This window comes from Oncorhynchus mykiss, chromosome 5 (assembly GCF_013265735.2).
Source record: "Oncorhynchus mykiss isolate Arlee chromosome 5, USDA_OmykA_1.1, whole genome shotgun sequence".
NCBI classification, from domain to species: Eukaryota; Metazoa; Chordata; class Actinopteri; order Salmoniformes; family Salmonidae; genus Oncorhynchus; species Oncorhynchus mykiss.
Genome location: NC_048569.1, coordinates 15,158,932 through 15,180,970, shown reverse-complemented (window position 1 = coordinate 15,180,970; position 22,039 = coordinate 15,158,932). Strand labels below are relative to the sequence as shown.

At 44.9% G+C, this 22,039-nt stretch overlaps 1 protein-coding gene across 2 annotated transcripts in view; it reads left to right on the top strand.

Moving 5' to 3' along the window:
• The window catches only part of rapgef1b (Rap guanine nucleotide exchange factor (GEF) 1b), a 75,895-nt gene that overhangs the window by 44,362 nt on the left and 9,494 nt on the right, over positions 1–22,039 (top strand). The window contains exons 7-11 of one of the 2 annotated variants that reach the window (XM_036976897.1): positions 6,429–6,543; positions 6,929–7,115; positions 7,800–8,342; positions 8,497–8,714; positions 11,143–11,301. In XM_036976897.1, the coding sequence (XP_036832792.1) occupies positions 6,429–6,543; positions 6,929–7,115; positions 7,800–8,342; positions 8,497–8,714; positions 11,143–11,301 (1,222 nt within the window). The remainder of the gene's footprint in view (positions 1–6,428; positions 6,544–6,928; positions 7,116–7,799; positions 8,343–8,496; positions 8,715–11,142; positions 11,302–22,039) is intronic. The other variant, XM_036976898.1, reaches the window with a different exon arrangement.

The following is a 22,039-nucleotide window of genomic DNA, read 5'->3' as shown; positions in this document are numbered from 1 at the left end:
AAAACTGAGGATGGATCAACAACATTGTAGTTACTCCACAATACTAACCTAAATGAGAGTAAAAAGAAGGAAGCCTGTGCAGAAAAAAAATATTCCAAAACATGCATCCGGTTTGCAATAAGGCACTAAAGTATTACTGCAAACAGTGTGTAAAAGAAATTAACTTTGTCTTGAATCAAAGCATTATGTTTGGGGAAAACACATCACTGACTATCACTCTTTATACACTACTCAAAAAAATAAAGGGAACACTTAAACAACACAATGTAACTCCAAGTTAATCACACTTCTGTGAAATCAAACTGTCCACTTAGGAAGCAACAATGATTGACAATACATTTCACATGCTGTTGTGCAAATGGAATTGACAACAGTGGAAATTATAGTCAATTAGCAAGACACCCCCAATAAAGGAGTGGTTCTGCAGGTGGGGACCACAGACCACTTCTCAGTTCCTATGCTTCCTGGCTGATGTTTTGGTCACTTTTGAATGCTGGCGGTGCTTTCACTCTAGCGGTAACATGAGACGGATTCTACAACCCACACAAGTGGCTCAGGTAGTGCAGCTCATCCAGGATGGCACATCAATGCGAGCTGTGGCAAGAAGGTTTGCTGTGTCTGTCAGGGTAGTGTCCAGAGCATGGAGGCGCTACCCGGAGACAGGCCAGTACATCAGGAGACGTGGAGGAGGCCGTAGGAGGGCAACAACCCAGCAGCAGGACCGCTACCTCCGCCTTTGTGCAAGGAGGAGCAAGAAGAGCACTGCCAGTGCCCTACAAAATGACCTCCAGCAGGCCACAAATGTGCATGTGTCTGCTCAAACGGTCACAAACAGAATCCATTAAGGCCCGACGTCCACAGGTGGGGGTTGTGCTTACAGCCCAACACCGTGCAGGACGTTTTTCATTTGCCAGAGAACACCAAGATTGGCAAATTCGCCACTGGCGCCCTGTGCTCTTCACAGATGAAAGTAGGTCCACACTGAGCACATGTGACAGACGTGACAGTCTGGAGACGCCGTGGAGAACGCTCTGCTGCCTGCAACATCCGCCAGCATGACCGGTGGGACAGTCATGGTGTGGGGTGGCATTTATTTGGGGGGCCTCCATGTGCTCGCCAGAGGTAGCCTGACTGCCATTAGGTACCGAGATGAAATCCTCAGACCCCTTGTGAGACCATATCCTGGTGCGGTTGGCCCTGGGTTCCTCCGAATGCAAGACAATGCTAGACCTCATGTGGCTGGAGTGTGTCAGCAGTTCCTGCAAGAGGAAGGCATTGATGCTATGGACTGGCCCGCCCGTTCCCCACACCTGAATCCAATTGAGCACATCTGGGACATCATGTCTCACTCCATCCACCAACGCCACGTTGCACCACAGACTGTCCAGGAGTTGGCGGATGCTTTAGTCCAGGTCTGGGAGGAGATCCCTCAGGAGACCATCCGCCACCTCATCAGGAGCATGCCCAGGCATTGTAGGGAGGTCATACAGGCACGTGGAGGCCACACACACACACTACTGAGCCTCATTTTGACTTGTTTTAAGGACATTACATCAAAGTTGGATCAGCCTGTAGTGTAGTTTTCCACTTTAATTTTGAGTGTGACTCCAAATCCAGACCTCCATGGGTTGATACATTTGATTTCCATTGATCATTTTTGTGTGATTTTGTTGTCAGCACATTCAACTATGTAAAGAAAAAAGTATTTAATAAGAATATTTAATTCATTATGATCTAGGATGTGTTATTTTAGTGTTCCCTTTATTTTTTTGAGCAGTGTATTTTCAAGCATGGAGGTGGCTGCATCGTGTTATGGATATGCTCATCATCGTCAAGGGCTAGGGAGTTTTTTGGGGGGGGGGGGGTGGAAAAGAGCTTAGCACAGGCACAATCCTAGAGGAAAACCTGGTTCAGTCTGCCTTCCAAACAGACACTGGGAGACAAGTTCACAACTGAAACTCAAAGCCAAATATACACTGGAGTTGCTTACCTAGACCACTAGGCCACTCAAGAACATTCAATGTTAAGGTTTTGACCTAAATCAGTTGGAAAATCTATGGCAAGACTTGAAATTGGCTGTCTAGCAACGATCAACAACCAACTTGACAGATCTTTTTTATTTATTTTGAGAACAATTGCGACCTGGCCAAGATAAAGCAAAGCAGTTTGACACATACAACAACACAGAGTTACACATGGAGTAAAACAAACATACAGTAGAAAAATAAGTCTATATACGATGTGAGCAAATGAGGTGAGATAAGGGAGGTAAAGGCAAAAAAAGGCCATGGTAGCAAAGTAAATACAATATAGCAAGTAAAACACTGGAATGGTAGATTTGCAGTGGAAGAATCTGCAAAGTAGAAATAAAAATAATGGGGTGCAAAGAAGGAAAATAAATAAAATGAATACAGTAGGGAAAGAGGTAGTTGTTTGGGCTAAATTATAGGTGGGCTATGTACAGGTGCAGTAATCTGTGAGCTGCTCTGACAGTTGGTGCTTAAAGCTAGTGAGGAAGATAAGTGTTTCCAGTTTCAGAGATTTTTGTAGTTCGTTCCAGTCATTGGCAGCAGAGAACTGAAAGGAGAGGCGGCCAAAGAAAGAATTGGTTTTGGGGGTGACCAGAGAGATATACCTGCTGGAGCGCGTGCTACAGGTGGGTGATGCTATAGTGACCAGCAATCTGAGATAAGGGGGGACTTTACCTAGCAGGGTCTTGTAGATGACCTGGAGCCAGTGGGTTTGGCGATGAGTATGAAGCGAGAGCCAGCCAACGAGAGCGTACAGGTCGCAATGGTGGGTAGTATATGGGGCTTTGGTGACAAAACGGATTGCACTGTGATAGACTGCATCCAATTTGTTGAGTAGGGTATTGGAGGCTATTTTGTAAATGACATCGCCGAAGTCGAGGATTGGTAGGATGGTCAGTTTTACAAGGGTATGTTTGGCAGCATGAGTGAAGGATGCTTTGTTGCGAAATAGGAAGCCAATTCTAGATTTAACTTTGGATTGGAGATGTTTGATGTGGGTCTGGAAGGAGAGTTTACAGTGTAACCAGACACTTAGGTATTTGTAGTTGTCCACGTATTCTAAGTCAGAGCCGTCCAGAGTAGTGATGTTGGACTATCCAGGTGTGAAAATCTCTTAGAGACTTACCCAAAAAGACTGTAATTGCTGCAAGATAAATAAATATATATTATTTCTTCCATTGATCAAAAATAAATAAATACATGTGTAGATAAAAAATAAGAAAAGACAATAAAATCCATTTTAATCTCAATTCGTAACATCAAAATGTGGAAAAGGTCAAGGGGTGTGAATACTTTCTGAAGGCACTGTAAGTCTAGACCAGGTATTCCCTAACTGGTTGACGCCCTATGCCAAATGTGATTCACATTTTCAAACAGGACATTTATTTCCATCGGGGCTATACATTTGGGTGAGTTTTTTTCTCTCGCCTGTGTAGCCTCGTTTCACTGCCAAAAATAAAATTAAACCATCTAGTGTTCAGCGAAATAACAACACAATGTCAAACACAGGTACCCATGTCAAATAATTAACATCCAATCACATTAACTGTTACTCTCTCGCGGGAAACCTTCACTCTTGCTCAGACATTTAGAAACGAAACATGACAATTTGAAAAATAAGCCAGGTGTTTTTTGAGTGAGAAAAAAATATGACTTTCGCATAGTAAGACATGTATAAAAGCAACAGATACCATTAATAAGAAGGGGCTAGAAGCGTCTTATATGGTGAGTTACCGAGTGGCTAGGACAGGCAAGCCCCATACTAATGTGGAGGACTTAATTCTTCCTGCTGTCGAGGATATGGCTGGGACATTGTTGGGGGAAAAGGCTCCCAAAAAACTATATAGACAATGTCTTCATCAAACAACACTGTTTCACGACGCATCAGTGACATGGCAGGAGATGTTTTGAAACAATTACTACTTTGCATACAAACCAGTGAATTATATGTGTTACAGCTGGATGAGTCACAGCTCCTGCTATATGTCCGTTAAGTTTATGTGGGGTCAATTAAGGAAGACAACCTCTTCTGAAAACTACTGGAAACCAGGACAACATGAGAGAATATTTTTAAAGTACTAGACAGCTTTGTGACATCAAATGGACTTTGGTGGTCAAGATGTGTTGGTGTCTGTACTGTTGGTGCAAAAGCCATGACAGGGAGACAACGTGGAGTGGTAATGGGCATGCAAGCACCCACTTGGGTAAACTGCAGCATCCACCGAGAGGGTCTTGCTGCCAAGGGAATGCCTGACAGCTTGAAAGATGTTTTGGACACAATAGTGAAAATGGTTAACTTTTTTAAAGCAAGGCCCCTGAACTCTCGTGTATTTTCTGCACTTTGCAATGATATGGGCAGCGACCATGTAACGCTTTTACAACATACAGAAGTGCGCTGGTTGTCAAGGGGCAAAGTATTGACACGTTTTTTTTAATTGAGAGACGAGCTTAAAGTTTTCTTTACTGACCATAATTTCCACTTGTCTGACACCTTGCATGATGATGAGTTTCACACACGACTGGCCTATCTGGGTGGTGTTTTTTCTCGCCTGAATGATCTGAATCTAGGATTACAGGAACTCTCCGCAACTATATTCAATGTGCAGGACAAAATTGAGGCTATGATTAAGAAGTTGGAGCTCTCTTCTGTCTGCATTAACAAGGACAACACAGGTATTTCCATCATTGTATGATTTTTTGTGTGCAAATTAAATCAAGCTTACGGACAATGTCAAATGTGAAAGCACCTGAGTGAGCTTGGGTGCGCAATTACGCTGGTACTTTCCCGAAACGGACGACACAAACAACTGGTTTCGTTATCCCTTTCATGCCCTGCCCACAGTCCACTTACCGATATCTGAACGAGAGCCTCATCGGAATTGCAACAAGCGGTTCTGTGAAAATGTCATTTAATTATAAGCCACTGCCAGGTTTCTGGATAGGGCTGCGCTCATAGTTTCTTGCCTTGGCAAATCGCGCTGTTAAGACACTGATGCCCTTTGCAACCACGTAACTATGTGAGAGTGGATTCTCTGCCCTCACTAGCATGAAACTAAATACAGGCACAGACTGTGTGGAAAATGATTTGACTGAGACGCTCTCCAATACAACCCAACATTGCAGAGTTATGTGCATCCTTTCATGCACACCCTAGTCATTAACCTGTGGTGAGTTATTCACAATTGTTGATAAACAAATAAGGTTTTATATGTAAGATGGCTAAATAAAGAGCCCTGGTCCTATAAGAGCTTTTCGTCACTTCCCATGAGCTGGGTTGTGACGACAAACTCACACTCATTCTTATGTTTAATAAATATATTGTATAGTGTGCGTGTGGCAGGCTTACAATGATGTCAAAAACAACATTTGAGAGTGCGCTGACCCTGGTGCTAGAGGGAGTACGCAGCTGGAGGTTGAACATTCGAAGGGGTACGGGACTATAAAACGTTTGGGAACCACTGGCCTAGATGATCTTCTCCTCTTTAGTGGAAAAAGGGTGGTCATAAGAGGTGGCGAAACGGAAGGTGGTAGACAGGCATTCATTTTCTGTGGGCTTAAGGAAGTGGAGCTATGAAAAATCCATAGGCCTTGGACTTGGCCGGAAGATTAGATCACAACCTTGAATACTACTACTAGGCTTTTGAGGTGCACTGCTGTCTGTCTCTCTTTACTTTTTCTTCTTCTCTCTCTTTCACTCTTTCTCTATCTACTTTCCATCCCTCTCTCCATGTTGTCCTGGGAACAGAGCATACTTGGCTAGTGGCCCCACTTTCGCTGGCCAACGGAGATCCACAAAGACTGACACGTACGTTAGCCAGTAGGGTCATCCCCCTGCATTGTGACATCCTGCTTCCTTAATAACTGTCCAATCCCGTCCCCGGAAGAGTCTTGATAGGTGGAGGGCCTGATTGGTGGAGTGTCTTGTCTTGCATGCTTGAGTTCCTAATTATGCGTCATTGCATCACGCCATACAATAAAGCCCTCATCCAATCAGGAAAAGCTTGGTGCATGAGTATGTACCAATGATGTCGTCATATAAACATTCATATATGTATCTGTTTGGTGTGTATATATCATAACTGTCATCACTTTCCTAGTCATGGTCCCACATGTATCCTTGACCTGCTGATTTTATGTTGTGCCTTTAAATCTGCCATTGACTTGTGATGATTGCAGTATGATAACCTGGAAAGCCCAACTTCTGTTTGGGCTACTCCAGAGGTGATCGCAAAAGAGGCATTAAGCAGGAAATGCTGATATTACCATAACAAACCCTCGGTGTCATATCCCACAATCTTGCTCAAGTAGCAGTAAACTGTGTGTTTTTTTGTCAGTCTGGTTGGGTATCAGAAGCCTAAAAACCTCCATTCTCACTGATTGTCCTACTTCTCTCTCCAGCCCTCCTCCAGCTTTGCCCCCAAAGAAGCGTCAGTCGGCCTCGTCGCCCACCCGTGTGGCAGTGGTGGCCACCATGAGCCGCGGCTCCAGCCTGCCCTGCAGCGTCCACAGTCAGGTACCACCAACCCACACCAAGGGTTATGGTTGAATAACACCCACTTACTCGATAGTAATAGTGTGGTCTTGTACACTGGTCTACTATAGAGCATCTGCATCAGAGTATGATCAGGGTGGATTACCAGACTATAGTGAAATAACGTGTTACATAACTATTGACTGACTAAATCAGATTTGATTAGGCCGGCCATTACTGGATCATATATCCACAAAGTGTTCTATTGTTTGATGAAACTGACTGTGTAGCTGACTTAACTGGTTTCTCCTTTGATTGTCTGTCTGTGTATATGTGCCTGTCTGTGCCTGTCTCTATGTCTGTCTTTGTCTCTGTCTGTCTGTGCCTGTCTCTGTCTGTCTTTGTCTCTGTCTGTCTGTGTGTGCAGCAGCAGGACTATGAGCAGGAGTTCCTCCAGAGGCGTTTCTCAGGGGGCAGCCAGTCGTATGGGTGCGACTCTCCGCGCCTCTCGCCCTACAGCAGCATGGGGAAGCTCAGCAGGTCTGAAGAGCAGCTCTGCTCCATGGAACAGGACAGTGGACAGTGCTCCAGAAATACTAGCTGTGAGACACTGGGTAGGGGCACAAACACATATACATACAATTAGACAGTTATCATAGTCAAATCAAATGTATTTATATAGCCCTTCGTACATCAGCTGATATCTCAAAGTGCTGTACAGAAACCCAGCCTAAAACCCCAAACAGCAAGCAATGCAGGTGTAGAAGCACGGTGGCTAGGAAAAACTCCCTAGAAAGGCCAAAACCTAGAAAGAAACCTAGAGAGGAATATGTGGTGTGGCCAGTCCTCTTCTGGCTGTGCCGGGTGGAGATTATAACAGAACATGGCCAAGATGTTCAAATGTTCATAAATGACCAGCATGGTCAAATAATAATAATCACAGGCAGAACAGTTGAAACTGGAGCAGCAGCACGGCCAGGTGGACAAGTCACGGTTGATCTTTATACACTGTCTGTACCGAAATAGAAAAACACACATTTTTGAACGTGCGTACTTTCTCGCACACAATGAATATACACACAATAGAATGTACACAAATGTTTTAGTAAAGATGGACAAAAATACATAGACTGAACAAACACCCACTTTACATGTCAACAGCCTCACCTAATCACAAACACTTGTTATTTTCTCTACAAATGTCCCCCTCTCTAACCTCTTGTCTCTCTCTCTTACAAAACATTTCACTGCACCTATCTGGTGTATGCGACAGTAAAAACCAATATTATTTTCTCCAGACAACACAGAGAGTTACGACCCCGACTATGACTTCCTCCACCAGGACCTCGCTGTCTTCACAGGGGACCCCTCAGTGGTCATGTCCCTGTCCCCCCTCCCCGAGTCCCACAGTGAGTGCTCCTCCCCCGTGCCTCCTCACGCCCGGTTCAGGTCACCACCCGCCCCACACCAACAACAACCCCACCCACCCCAGTCTGAGTACTGGACCCCCCAGCCCGGTTCCCACATCATCCCCTTGCAACTGTCCCGCATCAGTGCTCCTCCAGCATTACCCCAGAAGAAGCGGCGCAGCTCCCAGGTTTCACCTTATCAGGACGGGTGTGGCTCCTCGGGGGGACCCCTCAACGAGAGGTCCCCTTCCCAATACGAAAACCTGTCGGAGGAGGAGCTGCTGCACCCCACGCCACCCTTCCCCCTCTTCACTCCCAACTCGCCCATGCCCCAGAGCAACGGGGGGGTGTTCGTGGCCCAGTACCTGGCTAGCGAGAACGCAGACCTGCCCTCTAGTCCACCGCCACTGCCTGAGAAGAAGAACAAGCACGGTGAGTGGCAGAGGGAGAGATGGAGAGGGGGGGGTGTGCTTGAGAAAGGAAGGGATAGGACTGGAAGAGATGGAGGGAAAGAAAATTGGTAGTGTGCGTGTGTAACGTTTCACTTGAATCACTTTTAATCTCCTGCTATGTAATCTCCCTCCAGTCCTGGCGTACATGCAGTTTGTGGAGGACTACTCAGAGCCCCAGCCCTCAGTGTTCTACCAGACCCCACAGAATGAGAGCATCTATGAGCAGAGGAACAAACGCTTCCAGGACGTCTATGGCCTCAACGACTCCTTCAGCAGCACCGACTCGGTCCACGAGCCCCTTCCCATACCCCTCTTCCCGCCCCCCGCCCTGCCCCCCAAGAAGAGGCAGCTGGTGAGTGTGTGTGATCACCCTCAAGTCTTCAACCCCCCGCTCAAATATTCTGGGAGCCCTTATTGGCTACGCCACCTCAGAATTTCTCAATCCTCTATAGATGTCTTGTTTCAGAAGGACACTAGAGATTGATACATTGGTTGTGAAGGTGGAGCGTGCCAGTGCACACTATGGGAAAATTGTGAAGAATAGGGGCCCAAGGTTCTTTGTGTGAAGTCTCCTCTCCAGGTGGACATCCATGTGGTCATGGTTGAGTGCTGAATGGTTAAATGTTTTACTCATAGGGGTTTAAGGTTGATGATTTAACACTTCTAACTTAGTTCCATGTCAACAATTAAACATGGTAATCTAAAAGGTGAATGTTTAACCCCCTGTGGTGAAACCAAAACAGTGAGGTCATGGTCGTGCAACATTAGTTGCCTAGGGGTCAAAGGTGAGGCGTCAGATTTTCACTGGGGTCATTTATGCTGTATGACACCCCAGAAGACAGTTTACTGTCTATAGGTCATTTGCAACCAGAACACGTGTCAATGAAGAGCAGGGTCGTGTTCATTAGGGCATGTGATGGGAAAAAAATTCAAACGTGCAACAGAGGAAAGGAAAAGGGACCTTTCTTATTGGACCCTCTCTGTTTCAGTCCTTTTTGAACACGACCTAGAAGAAAAACTCTGAGGTAATTTGTACTCGTCAGGTTGGTTTTAGGCTGGTTGGCTGGAAAGGACAAGAGTCCAAAGCTGCATTCTTGCAGGAAGCCATTCCTCCATCCATCTCTCGCTGGTATCTCTCGCTGGTTTGGTTCAGTCTGCCTAGTCTCTCGTTCTCTTGTTTTTTCTTCTCTTGCTCTCATTTTTCTCTTTTTCTCAGTCAATCAGTCTATAGAGGGGAGAGCTGTGGGGGAGGGACTAGGGAGGTCAGATCGATTTTCAGGTTAATGGGGATTGATTCAACGTAACTGGGGATTGAGGTGTCAAGTGGTGAGGTTAGACTATGCATTAACCTGTATAGATAAAACCTTTATGGTGTCACCAGTTAGACACTTGTGTCATTTGATTTGTCAGACTAGACCTGGGTAGATGCTGGTGGGAAGAGCTATAGGAGGAAGGGCTCATTGTAATGTCTGGAACAGAATATATGGAACAGAGTCAAACATGTGGTTTCCATATGTTTGATGTGTTTGATACCGTTTCATCTCTTCCATTACAATGAGACAGTTGGTTGTATTTTTCCTTCATCTTCTTTTTAAAAAGGGAGTTCATTTGTTTTCAGCACTTTTATTTCCATGACTGATCAGAACGTGTTTTCTCATATCTCTCTCTTGTCCCTCTGCAGCTACATGTTTGGAACATCGAATCGCAATAAAATCACAGTATAGAATCGCAATACATATAGAATTGTGAGGATTGCAATACATATCCTATTGGCACCTAAGTATTGTGAGGCAATTCCCAGCCCTAACAGTAAGCAGACGTCACTTCATACAGTAGGACGACACTTCTGCTGTCCACTAACAACTCTCTATTTTAATAACACTTTCCACACCTTTATTTTGATGATTTCTGTTGTAAAGTATTAGTTTCCTCCAACTGTATTTCTCTCCTCCCTCTCTCTTTCCTCCATATCCTCCTCCTCCCTCTCTCTCTCCTCCATCTCATCCTCTCTCTCTCCTGGTAATCTTGGCTGGTGGTGTAGTGGACTTAATGAGGTTGAGGCCCGGGTGGGATAAGACTGGTTTACCTCTTCATCCTTTCCTCTTGTCCAATAAGCCACCATGTCACAGGATTTACACAGCTTTGTGAGAGAAAAAAAATGTTGACGGTGTGCCAGTCAATTAAGAAGACTGATGGGGGAGGAGAATCCTCTTTCAAGTGTGTTTTGGGCCTTGTAGTGGACCTGGTTTCTTTGAAGCTGTAGAGTTTGTACCGTAATCAGACCATGAGAGCTTGGTAGGTTTAGCATGCCGCAGTCAGATTTGAACACTGTGAGCGAATGCAGGTGTCTGGACTTTTTGGTAACTTCTAAGCTTCTGACCCCTAATGATGCCCTTTGACTTTTGCTGACCGTGTGGCTGAACTAATTACACAGGATTCATGTTCAGTGTCAGCAACAAGAAGTCTTCTCCTTTCTCCATTGATTCCCTTCTTCTGTGGTAGATTTCTGCATGTCTGACAGTCACCATCATTACTGGTTGCTGTCCTCTGCTAACTCTCTTTTCTGGCTCTGGTTCTAAAACGGCTGCTCCATCTGCTTTATATCTAGGGTAATAAAGTTTACTACTTTTCTTTCTCTTCTTAATCTCTCATGTATTTTTTCTTCCTTTTCTTCTCCTATTCCCTTTTGCTCCCTATTCTCACTGTTTCTGTCTCTTTCTTCTTATCTATCTTTCCCCATTCCTTTTTTTCTTCCATTTTCTCCTTCCTCTCCTCCTCAGGCCTCCCACTCTTCCTCCCCCTCTTCCTCCTCTCTGTCGTGCCACCTCCAGCCGTCATTGGTGGTGGCGGCGGAGGAGGCGGGCTCTGGCCTAGGCCTCATCCTATCGGTTTCTAGCTCCTCCTACCTGAGTGGACATGCCTCGCTGACCACGCCCATGGTGAGTCTACCTGATTGGCCCTGGCGGCCCAAATTGGCAGGCCTCCAGGGCTGTGTTGTCTGGATCTGACTGTTGATAGCCCTGAATGATGTGGTTGTGTTTCTCCTGAGGGGCTCACGGCCCCGCTGTTATGTTTAGCCGGTTATGATGCGTTTTGTTCGACTCTGGGCATGGTTCCAACATTGATTATGATAAAGGTGTGCTCATGATGAACAGGTAACTGCCAAAATAATGGAAACACCAACATAAAGTGTCTTAATAAGGCATTGGGTCACCACGAGCCACCAGAACAGCTTCAATGCACCTTGGCATAGATTCTGCAAGTGTCTGGAAATCTATACCATTCTTCCATCAGAAATTCCATCAACATGTTTTGTTGATGGTGGTGGAAAATGCTGTCTCAGGCGCCGATCCATAATCTCCCATAAGTGTTTAATTGTGTTGAGATCTGGTAACTGACACACACACACTTTAATTTGATGGGATGCTGATTGCTTAATTAAGATGACACCAGAGAAGAAGGCTGACGTTTTACTTGTTCCTATTTTACGTGTTCTTATTGTGTTTTTTGCATTTAAAAAAAAATAATAATTAAAACTTATTTTGTACATAATTTTGCTGCTACTGTCTCTTATGACCGAAAATATAATCTGCACATCAGACCTGCATAACTCACCACAAACTGGCAGAATCCTTTTTTTTCCTTTAACCTCTCTAGGGTAGGGGGCAGCATTCGGAATTTTGGATGAAAACCATGCCCAAATTAAATGGCCTGCTACTCGGGCCCAGAAGATATGATATGCATATAACTGGTAGATTTGGATAGAAAACACTCTAAAGTTTCCAAAACTGTTAAAGTAGTGTCTGTGAGTATAACATAACTGATTTAGCAGGCGAAAACCTGAGAAAAATCCATTCAGGAAGTAGTTTTTTTTGTTTGTAGTTTTCTATTCAATGCCATTACAGTATCCATTGACTTAGGACTCCATTTGCAGTTCCTCTGCCTTCCACTAGATGTCAACAGTCTTTTGAAATCGTTTCAGGCTTGTATTCTTATAATTGAGGGAGTAAGACCAGTCTGAACGAGTGGACCCTAACGCGACGCAGAGTTTTTTCAGGCGCATGTGCATTTCTTGTTTACCTTTTATATTGACAACGTTATTGTCCGGTTGAAATATTATAGATCATTTAGGCTAAAAAACAACCTGAGGATTGAATATAAACATCGTTTGACATGTTTCTATGAACTTTACGGATACAATTTGGATTTTTTGTCTGATTGTTTTGACTGAGTTTGAGCCTGTGGATTACTGAAGAAAACGCGCTAACAAAACAGAGGTTTTTGGATATAAAGAGACTTCATCGAACAAAAGGAACATTTATTGAGTAAATGAATGTCTTCTGATTGCCACCATATGAAGATCATCAAAGGTAAGGGATTAATTTTATCTCTCTTTCTGAGTTTTGTAACGCTTCTGCATGGCTGGTTACTGTTTGTAATAATTTGTCAACTGGGCTATGTTCTGGGCTAGGTATGTTCTGGGCTAGGTATGCTTTCGCTGAAAAGCATTTTATAAATATGACACTGTGGTTGGTTTAACAAGAAGTTAATCTTTAAACCTATGTAAAAAATGTTTTGTTTTCTGAATTTTTATAATGAGCATTTCTGAAATATAATTTGGCGCTTTGCAACCTCACTGGATGTTGGCCAGGTGGAATGCTAGCGTCCCCCATACCCTAGAGAGGTTAACAAATCCGAGGAGGCCGACGTGAATGACATACTGCTTTCCCGGGAACAGGCCCAGATCCCCGTCATTTACGTCAAGAGAAGGCGGAGAAAAAGGGGCCGGAGGCCAGGCTGCCTTCTGAGAATTTGAAGGCGATCGAATAAACTCCCACTGCCTTCCATTCTGCTAGCAAACGTACAATCTTTGGAAAATAAAATAGATGACCTACGCGGAAGATTAAACTACCAACTTGACATTCAAAACTGTAATATCTTATGCTTCATGGAGTTGTGACTGAACAACGACATTATCAACATACTGCTGGCTGGTTATGCGCTGTATCGGCAGGATAGGACAGCAGAGTCTAGGCAGACAAGCGGCGGAGGACTAAATATTTTTGTAAATAAGATGGTGCATGATATCTAAAGAAGTTTTGAGGTTTTGCTCGCCTGAGATAGTGTGGTCTACAGCTTATCATGAGATAACTCTCTAGGTAGATGGTTTCATCTGTATTTTTCGTAGCTGTCTACATACCACCACAAGCTGATGCTGGCACTAAGCTCGTACTAAATGAGCCGTATTCTGCCATAAGCAAACAGGAAACTGCTCACCCTTAGGCGGCGCTCCTAGTGACCGGATGTGGCAGGGCTTGCAAACCATTACAGGCTACAAAGGGAAGCACAGATGAGTGCTGCCCAGTGACACGAGCCTACCAGACGAGCTAAACTACTTCTATGCTCACTTTGAGGCAAGTAACACTGAAACATGCATGAGAACACTATCTGTTCCGGAAGACTGTGTGATCGCGCTCTGCACAGCCGATGTGAGTAAGACCTTTAGACAGGTCAACATTTACAAGGCCGCCGGGCCAGAAGGATTACCAGGACATGTACTGTGTGCTTGCGCTGAACAACTGGCAAGTGTCTTCACTGACATTTTCAACCTCTCCCTGTCCGAGTCTGTAATACCAACATGTTTTAAACAGACCACCATAGTCCCTGTGCCCAAGAACACTAAGGTAACCTGCCTAAATGACTACCGACCCATAGCACTCACGTCTGTAGCCATGAAGTGCTTTGAAAGGCTGGTCATGGCTCACATCAACGGCATTATCCCAGAAACCCTAGACCCACTCCAATTTGCATACCGCCCTAACAGATCCACAGATGATGCAATCTCTATTGCACTCCACACTGCCCTTTCCCACCTGGACAAAAGGAACACCTATGTGAGAATGCTATTCATTGACTACAGCTCAGTGTTCAACACCATAGTGCCCTCAAAAGCTCATCAACAAGCTAAGGACCCTGGGACTAAACACCTCCCTCTGCAACTGGATCCTGGACTTCCTGACGGGCCATCCCCCGGGTGGTAAGGGTAGGTAACAACACATCCGCCACGCTGATCCTCAACACAGGGGCCCCTCCTGTACTCCCTGTTCACTCATGACTGCACAACTCCAACACCATCATTAAGTTTTCTGATGACACAATAGTGGTTGGCCTGATCACAGACAACAACGAGACAGCCTATAGGGAGGAGGTCAGAGACCTGGCTGTCTGGTGCCAGGACAACAACCTCTCCCTCAACGTTATCAAGACAAAGGAGATGATTGTGGACTACGGGAAAAGAGGACCGAGCACACCCCAATTCTCATTGACGGGGTTGTAGTGGAGCAGGTTGAGAGTTTCAAGTTCCTTGGCGTCCACATCACTAACAAACTAACATGGTCCAAGCACACCAATACAGTCGTGAAGAGGGCACGACAAAACCTATTCCCTCTCAGGAGACTTTTAAATATTTGGCATGGGTCCTCAGCTCCTCAAAGTTCTATAGCTGCACCATTGAGAGCTGGTTGCATCACTGCCTGGTACAAAAAACAAGATTTCGTCCCATGTAAATATGGTCGTTTTTGTTTTTGTGTACGTTTCATTATATCTGTCTCTTTTTCCATTTTCAAATTAAATATACCTTCCTGCAACTCGCCTCACCCAGTGTGGTATGGATCTGCTATTTTTTAGACCTTATAGCTGAAACCTCCATCAGGAGCTAGCCAGCTAATTAGCTACTAGCTTTTCAGTCATTGTTAGCCACTGCTAGCGGTTTTTACCTTTTAGCTCGAACTTCAGCCGCTTTAGCCCGGATAGCCTGGATAATACATGCCAGTCTACACAGCATGATATCAGCTCTGAGCATATCGGACTGATCCCCCCCCCCCCCACTACATCACCAGAATTATCAAGGAACCTATCAGGTACAACCCCAAATCCGTAAACATGGGCACCGTCATAGATATCATCCTGACCAGCCTGCCCTCTAAATACACCTCTACTGTTTTCAACCAGGATCTCATCGATCACTGCCTCATTCCCTGCGTCCGTTATGGGTTCGCTGTCAAACGACCACCCCTCATCACTGTCAAGCACTCCCTAAAACACTTCTAATCGACCTGGCCCGGGTATCCTGGAAGGATATTGACCTCATCGCGTCAGTAGAGGATCCCTGGTTATTCTTTAAAAGTGCTTTCCTCACCATCTTAAATAAGCATGTCCCTTTCAAAAAATTTAGAACTAAGAACAGAAATAGACTCCAGCCACCCTAGTCATAGACTGTTCTCTCTGCTACCGCACGGCAAGCGATACCGGAGCGCCAAGTCTAGGTCCAAGAGGCTTCTAAACAGCTTCTACCGCCAAGCCATAAAACTCCTGAATATCTAATCAAATGGCTACCCAAGTATTTACATAGCCCCATCCCTCTTTTACACTGCTGCTAAGCTCTGTTGTTATCATCTATGCATAGTCACTTTAATAACTCTACATACATGTACATATTACCTCAATTGACTCTGTACCGGTACCCTCTGTATATAGTCAAGCTATTGTTATTTTACTGCTGCTCTTTAATTATTTGTTACTTTTGTTTCTTATTTTATTTTTTTTAACTGCATTGTTGCTTAGGAACTCGTAAGTAAGGTCTTCACTGTTGTGTTCGGCGCATGGGTCCAATACGATTAGAATTTTATTTTTTTTATTAACTCAGGAACCACAGCTGTGTGGAAGCACCTGCTTTCAATATTCTTTGTATTCCTCATTTACTCAAGTGTTTCCTTTATTTTGGCAGTTACCTGTAAGTGTGTGTATGTACTACGTGTGCATTTGTTGCAGTGTTCTAAGCCACCTCAGGCTTTGTATCATAGGATACAAAGTAATGCGTTTTGACTAAGAAACAACTGACACAGAAGTGGGTGCATACTGTGGAAAGAAGTGGGGATAAAGAGGAGTCAGATTTCATTCATACACCACTCCCTAGCATACTACTCACCAATGTCCAGTCTCTTGACAACAAGGTTGATGAAATCCGAGCAAGGGTTGCCTTCCAGAGAGACATCAGAGACTGTAATGTTCTTTGCTTCACGGAAACATGGCTCACTCGAGACACGCTATCGGAGTCGGTACAGCCAGCTGTTTTCTTCACGCATCGCGCCGACAGCATCTTTCTGGTAAGAAGAGGGGCCGGGGGGTATACCTTATGATTAACGAGTCGTGGTGTGATCATAACAAAATACAGGAACTAAAGTCCTTCTGTTCACCTGACCTAGAATTCCTCACAATCAAATGTCGACCGCATTATCTACCAAGAGTATTCTCTTCGATTATAATCACAGACGTATAATATTCTCCCCCCCAAGCAGACACATCAATGGCCCTGAAAAAACTTTATTTGACTCTATGTAAACTGGGAACCACATATCCTGATGCTGCATTCATTGTAGCTGGGGATTTTAACAAGGCTAATCTGAAAACAAGACTCCTTAAATTCTATCAGCATATCGATTGTGCAACCAGGGCTGGTAAAACCCTGGATCATTGTTATGCGACGCATATAAGGCCCTCCCCCGCCCTCTTCTCGGCTGACCACGACTCCATTTTGTTGCTCCCAGCCTATAGACAGAGACTAAAACAGGAAGCTCCCGTGCTCAGGTCTGTTCAACGCTGGTCCGACCAATCTGATTCCACGCTTCAAGACTGCTTCGATCACGTGGGTTGGGATATGTTCCGCATTGCGTCCAACAACAACATTGACGAATACGCTGATTCGGTGAGCGAGTTCATTAGCAAGTGCATTGGCGACGTCGTACCCACAGCAACTATTAAAACATTCCCAAACCAGAAACCGTGGATTGATGGCAGCATTCGCGTGAAACTGAAAGCGCGAACCACTGCATTTTAGCCAGGGCAAGATGACCGGAAACATGACCGAATACAAACAGTGTAGCTATTCCCGCCGCAAGGCAATCAAACAAGCTAAGCGTCAGTATAGAGACATAGTAGAGTTGCAATTCAACGGCTCAGACACGAGGTATGTGGCAGGCTCTACAGTCAATCATGGATTACAAAAAGAAAACCAGCCCCGTCGCGGACCAGGATGTCTTGCTCCCAGGCAGACTAAATAACTTCTTTGCTCGCTTTGAGGACAATACAGTGCCACTGACACTGCCCGCTACCAAAACCTGCGGACTCTCCTTCACTGCAGCCGATGTGAGTAAAACATTTAAACGTGTTAACCCTCGCAAGGCTGCAGGCCCAGACAGCATCCCCAGCTGTGTCCTCAGAGCATGCGCAGACCAGCTGGCTGGTGTGTTTACGGACATATTCAATCAATCCTTGTCCCAGTCTGCTGTCCCCACATGCTTCAGGAGGGCCACCATTGTTCCTGTTGCCAAGAAAGCTAAGGTAACTGAGCTAAACGTAGCTGAGCACTCATTTCCGTCATCATGAAGTGCTTTGAGAGACTAGTCAAGGACCATATCACCTCCAGCCTACCTGACACCCTAGACCCACTCCAATTTGCTTACCGCCCCAATAGGTCCACAGACGTCACAATCGCAACCACACTGCACACTGCCCTAACTCATCTGGAGAAGAGGAAGACCTATGTGAGAATGCTGTTCATCGACTACAGCTCAGCATTTAACACCATAGTACCCTCCAAACTCTCGACCCTGCCCTGTGCAACTGGGTAATGGACTTCCTGATGGGCCGCCCCCAGGTGGTGAGGGTAGGTAACAACATCAACCCGCTGATCCTCAACACGGGCCCCACAAGGGTGCGTTCTGAGCCCTCTCCTGTACTCCCTGTTCACCCACGACTGCGTGGCCATGCACGCCTCCAACTCAATCATCAAGTTTGCGGACGACACTACAGTGGTAGGCTTGATTACCAACAACAACGAGACGGCCTACAGGGAGGAGGTGAGGGCCCTCGGAGTGTGGTGTCAGGAAAATAACCTCACACTCAACGTCAACAAAACAAAGGAGACTTCAGGAAACTGCATAGGGAGCAGCCCCCTATCCACATCGACGGGACAGTAGTGGAGAGGGTAGCAAGTTTTAAATTCCTCGGCGTACACATCACGGACAAACTGAAATGGTCCACCCACACAGACAGCGTGGTGAAGAAGGCGCAGCAGCGCCTCTTGAACCTCAGGAGGCTGAAGAAATTCGGCTTGTCACCAAAAGCACTCACAAACTTTTACAGTTGTACATCCTGTTGGGCTGTATCACCGCCTGGTACGGCAAATGCTCCGCCCACAACCGTAAGGCTCTCCAGAGGGTAGCATCACAGGGGAAAACTACCTGCTCTCCAGGACATCTACACCACCCGATATCACAGGAAGGCCATAAAGATCATCAAGGACAACAACCACCCGAGCCACTGCCTGTTCACCCCGCTATCATCCAGAAGGCAAGGTCAGTACAGGTGCATCAAAGCAGGGACCGAGAGACTGAAAAACAGCTTCTATCTCAAGGCCATCAGACTGTTAAACAGCCACCACTAACATTGAGTGGCTGTTGCCAACATACTGACTCAAGTCCAGCCACTTTAATAATTGAAACATTTATGTAAAAAATGTATCACTAGCCACTTTAAACAATGCCACTTAATATAATGTTTACGGACCCAACATTACTCATATCATATGTATATACTGGACTCGATACCATCTACTGCATCTTGCCTATGCCGTTCTGTACCATCACTCATTCATATATCTTTATGTACATATTCTTAATCCCTTTACACTTGTGTGTATAAGGTAGTTGTTGTGGAATTGTTAGGTTAGATTACTCGTTGGTTATTACTGCATTGTCGGAACTAGAAGCACAAGCGTTTCGCTACACTGGCATTAACATCTGCTAACCATGTGTATGTGACAAATAAAATTTGATTTGAATGCCCTACTCTTTGAAGTTATGCACTTGTCTAAAAAACAACATTCCCCCCCTTTAACAACGCTAACGCTTGCTGCTGTTCTCCCCTGACCCTTGATCTCTAATGGATATGAGGCAGATGGTCTTGGGGAGTGGGCTGACTGCGTATGGCCCCTGGGTGTGGTGGGGGGCACGCTGAGGAGGTCAGGGGGAGGGGGTGTGTCCCTGTGGAATCACTCGATTTGGACCTGGCCTGATGCAAAACAGATTCCCTCTCCTGCTCTTCTTCTTCCTCCTCTACCCTTCTTCCTCATCAACCCTTCTTCTTCCTCTACCGCTCTTCTCCTTTTCTCAGTCCTTTTCACCTCAAACCATTTTTTCCCACTAAATCAAATCCAACTTCATTTACACATTAAACATTACTGTACACTTTACAATTTAAAACCACCTTTCTCCCGCTCCCAGTCTACTTCACCCTCCCCCTCTCTCTCTTACACCTCTCATGCCTCCCCCAACCCCTCAATCCCCTCCCAGTGTTTGTGCCAATGGAATGTTCACATTCCTCAAATCCTCGGGGCGTGATGTTATGGGGGGATGCCATGAGGATGGGAGGTCTGGAAGGAAATAGAAAATATATGCAATATATTTCATTTAGTAATTCGATTTAGTGCCAACAATGCCATTTCAGTGGAAAATCTTTCTGCTCCGCTCTCTCTGTGTGTGTGTGTGTGTTGTTTAGTATGTTTTATGGTTGTACATTGTGGGGAATAGTCGGAACATTTTGTTAGGTGGAAAGAATATAAACTGTCCTTAGTCTTCAGTGGAAACATCCTCATTCGTTCTCACTCCACTTTTGCATACCCATGTTGCTTTAGGTTTAGTGTCTCTTATGTGTGTGTGTGGGAGGGATGGTGTGTACACGCCCGCCTGTGTGTGGTTTTTATCAGTGATCTATGTAGGGTTGACCCCATTTAGCCTCGACTGGTCGATTGCTTGGTTTGTGGGGCAGCAGGTAGCCTAGAGGTTAGAGAGTTGGGCCAGAAACCGGAAGTTTGCTAGATTGAATCCCCGAGCTGACAAGGTAAAAATCTGTCGTTCTACCCCTGAACAAGGCAGTTAACCCACTGTTCCATTGTAAATAAGAATTTGTTCTTAACTGACTTGCCTACTAGTTAAATAAAAAATTGTAAAAAATTAACTAATATTGGTTGATAGGCTATTCGTCTGCCGAGACAAAATTATGACACGTCTTGATTGACGCCTGTCTCAGTGGACTAATCCATTTTGGAGGCTGCAGGGCTGGCACACCAGTAGTATACTACCGTTCAAAGTGTGGGGTCACTTAGAAATGTTTTTGAAGAAAAGTGCATTTGTTGTCCATTAAAATCACATCAAATTGATCAGAAATACAGTGTAGACATTGTTAATGTTGTAAATGACATTTGTAGCTGGAAACAGCAGATTTTTTATGGAATATCTACATATTCCATTAAAAGAAATCAGACGTTTCCAGCTACAATAGCCATTTACAACATTAACCATGTCTACACTTGCATTTAAGAGCAGTTGGAGGCCACGGAAGGAGTGTTGTACGGCATTGAAGCTTGTTTGGAGGTTTGTTAACAGTTTCAAAAGGGCCAGATGTATACAGAATGGTGTCGTCTGTGTAGAGGTGGATCAGAGAATCACCAGCAGCAAGAGCGACATCATTGATATATACAGAGAAAAGAGTTGGCCCGAGAATTTAACCCTGTGGCACCCCCATGGAGACTGCCAGAGGTCCGGACAACAGGCCCTCCGATTTGACACACTGACCTCTATCTGAGAAGTAGTTAGTGAACCAGGCGAGGCAGTCATTTGAGAAACCAAGGCTATTGAGTCTGCCGATAAGAATGCGGTGATTGACAGTCGAAAGCCTTGGCCAGGTCGATGAAGACGGCTGCACAGTTCTGTCTTTTGTCGATGGCGGTTATGATATTGTTTAGGACCTTGAGCGTGGCTGAGGTGCACCCATGACCAACTCGAAAACCAGATTGCATAGTGGAGAAGGTACGGTGGGATTCGAAATGGTCGGTGATCTGTTTGTTCACTTGGCTTTCGAAGATTTTAGGAAGGCAGGGCAGGATGGATATACAGTTGAAGTCGGAAGTTTACATACACTTAGGTTGGAGTCATTAAAACTCGGTTTCCAACATCTCCACAAATTTCTTGTTAACAAACTATAGTTTTGGCAAGTAGTTTAGGTCATCTACTTTCTGCAACGCAACATTTTTCCAACAATTGTTTACAAACAGATTATTTCACTTATAATTCACTGTATCACAATTCCAGTGGGTTAGAAGTTTACATACACTAAGTTGACTGTGCCTTTAAACAGCTTGGAAAATGCCATAAAATGATATCATGGCTTTAGAAGCTTCTGATTGGCTAATTTACATAATTTGAGTCAATTGGATGTGTACCTGTGGATGTTTTTCAAGGCCTACCTTCAAACTCAGTGCCTCTTTGCTTGACATCTTTTGATTTTCCCATGAAATCAGCCAATTGTAGACCTCCACATGTCTGGTTCATCCTTGGGAGCAATTTCCAAACTCCTGAAGGTACCATGTTCATCTGTACAAACACCATGGGACCACGCAGCCGTCATACTGCTCAGAAAGTAGACACGTTCTCTTAGAGATTAACTGAAATACCTTATTTATATAAGTATTCAGACCCTTTGATATGAGACTCGAAATTGAGTTTCCGTTGATCATCCTTGAGATGTGTTTACAACTTGATTGGAGTCCACCTGTGGTAA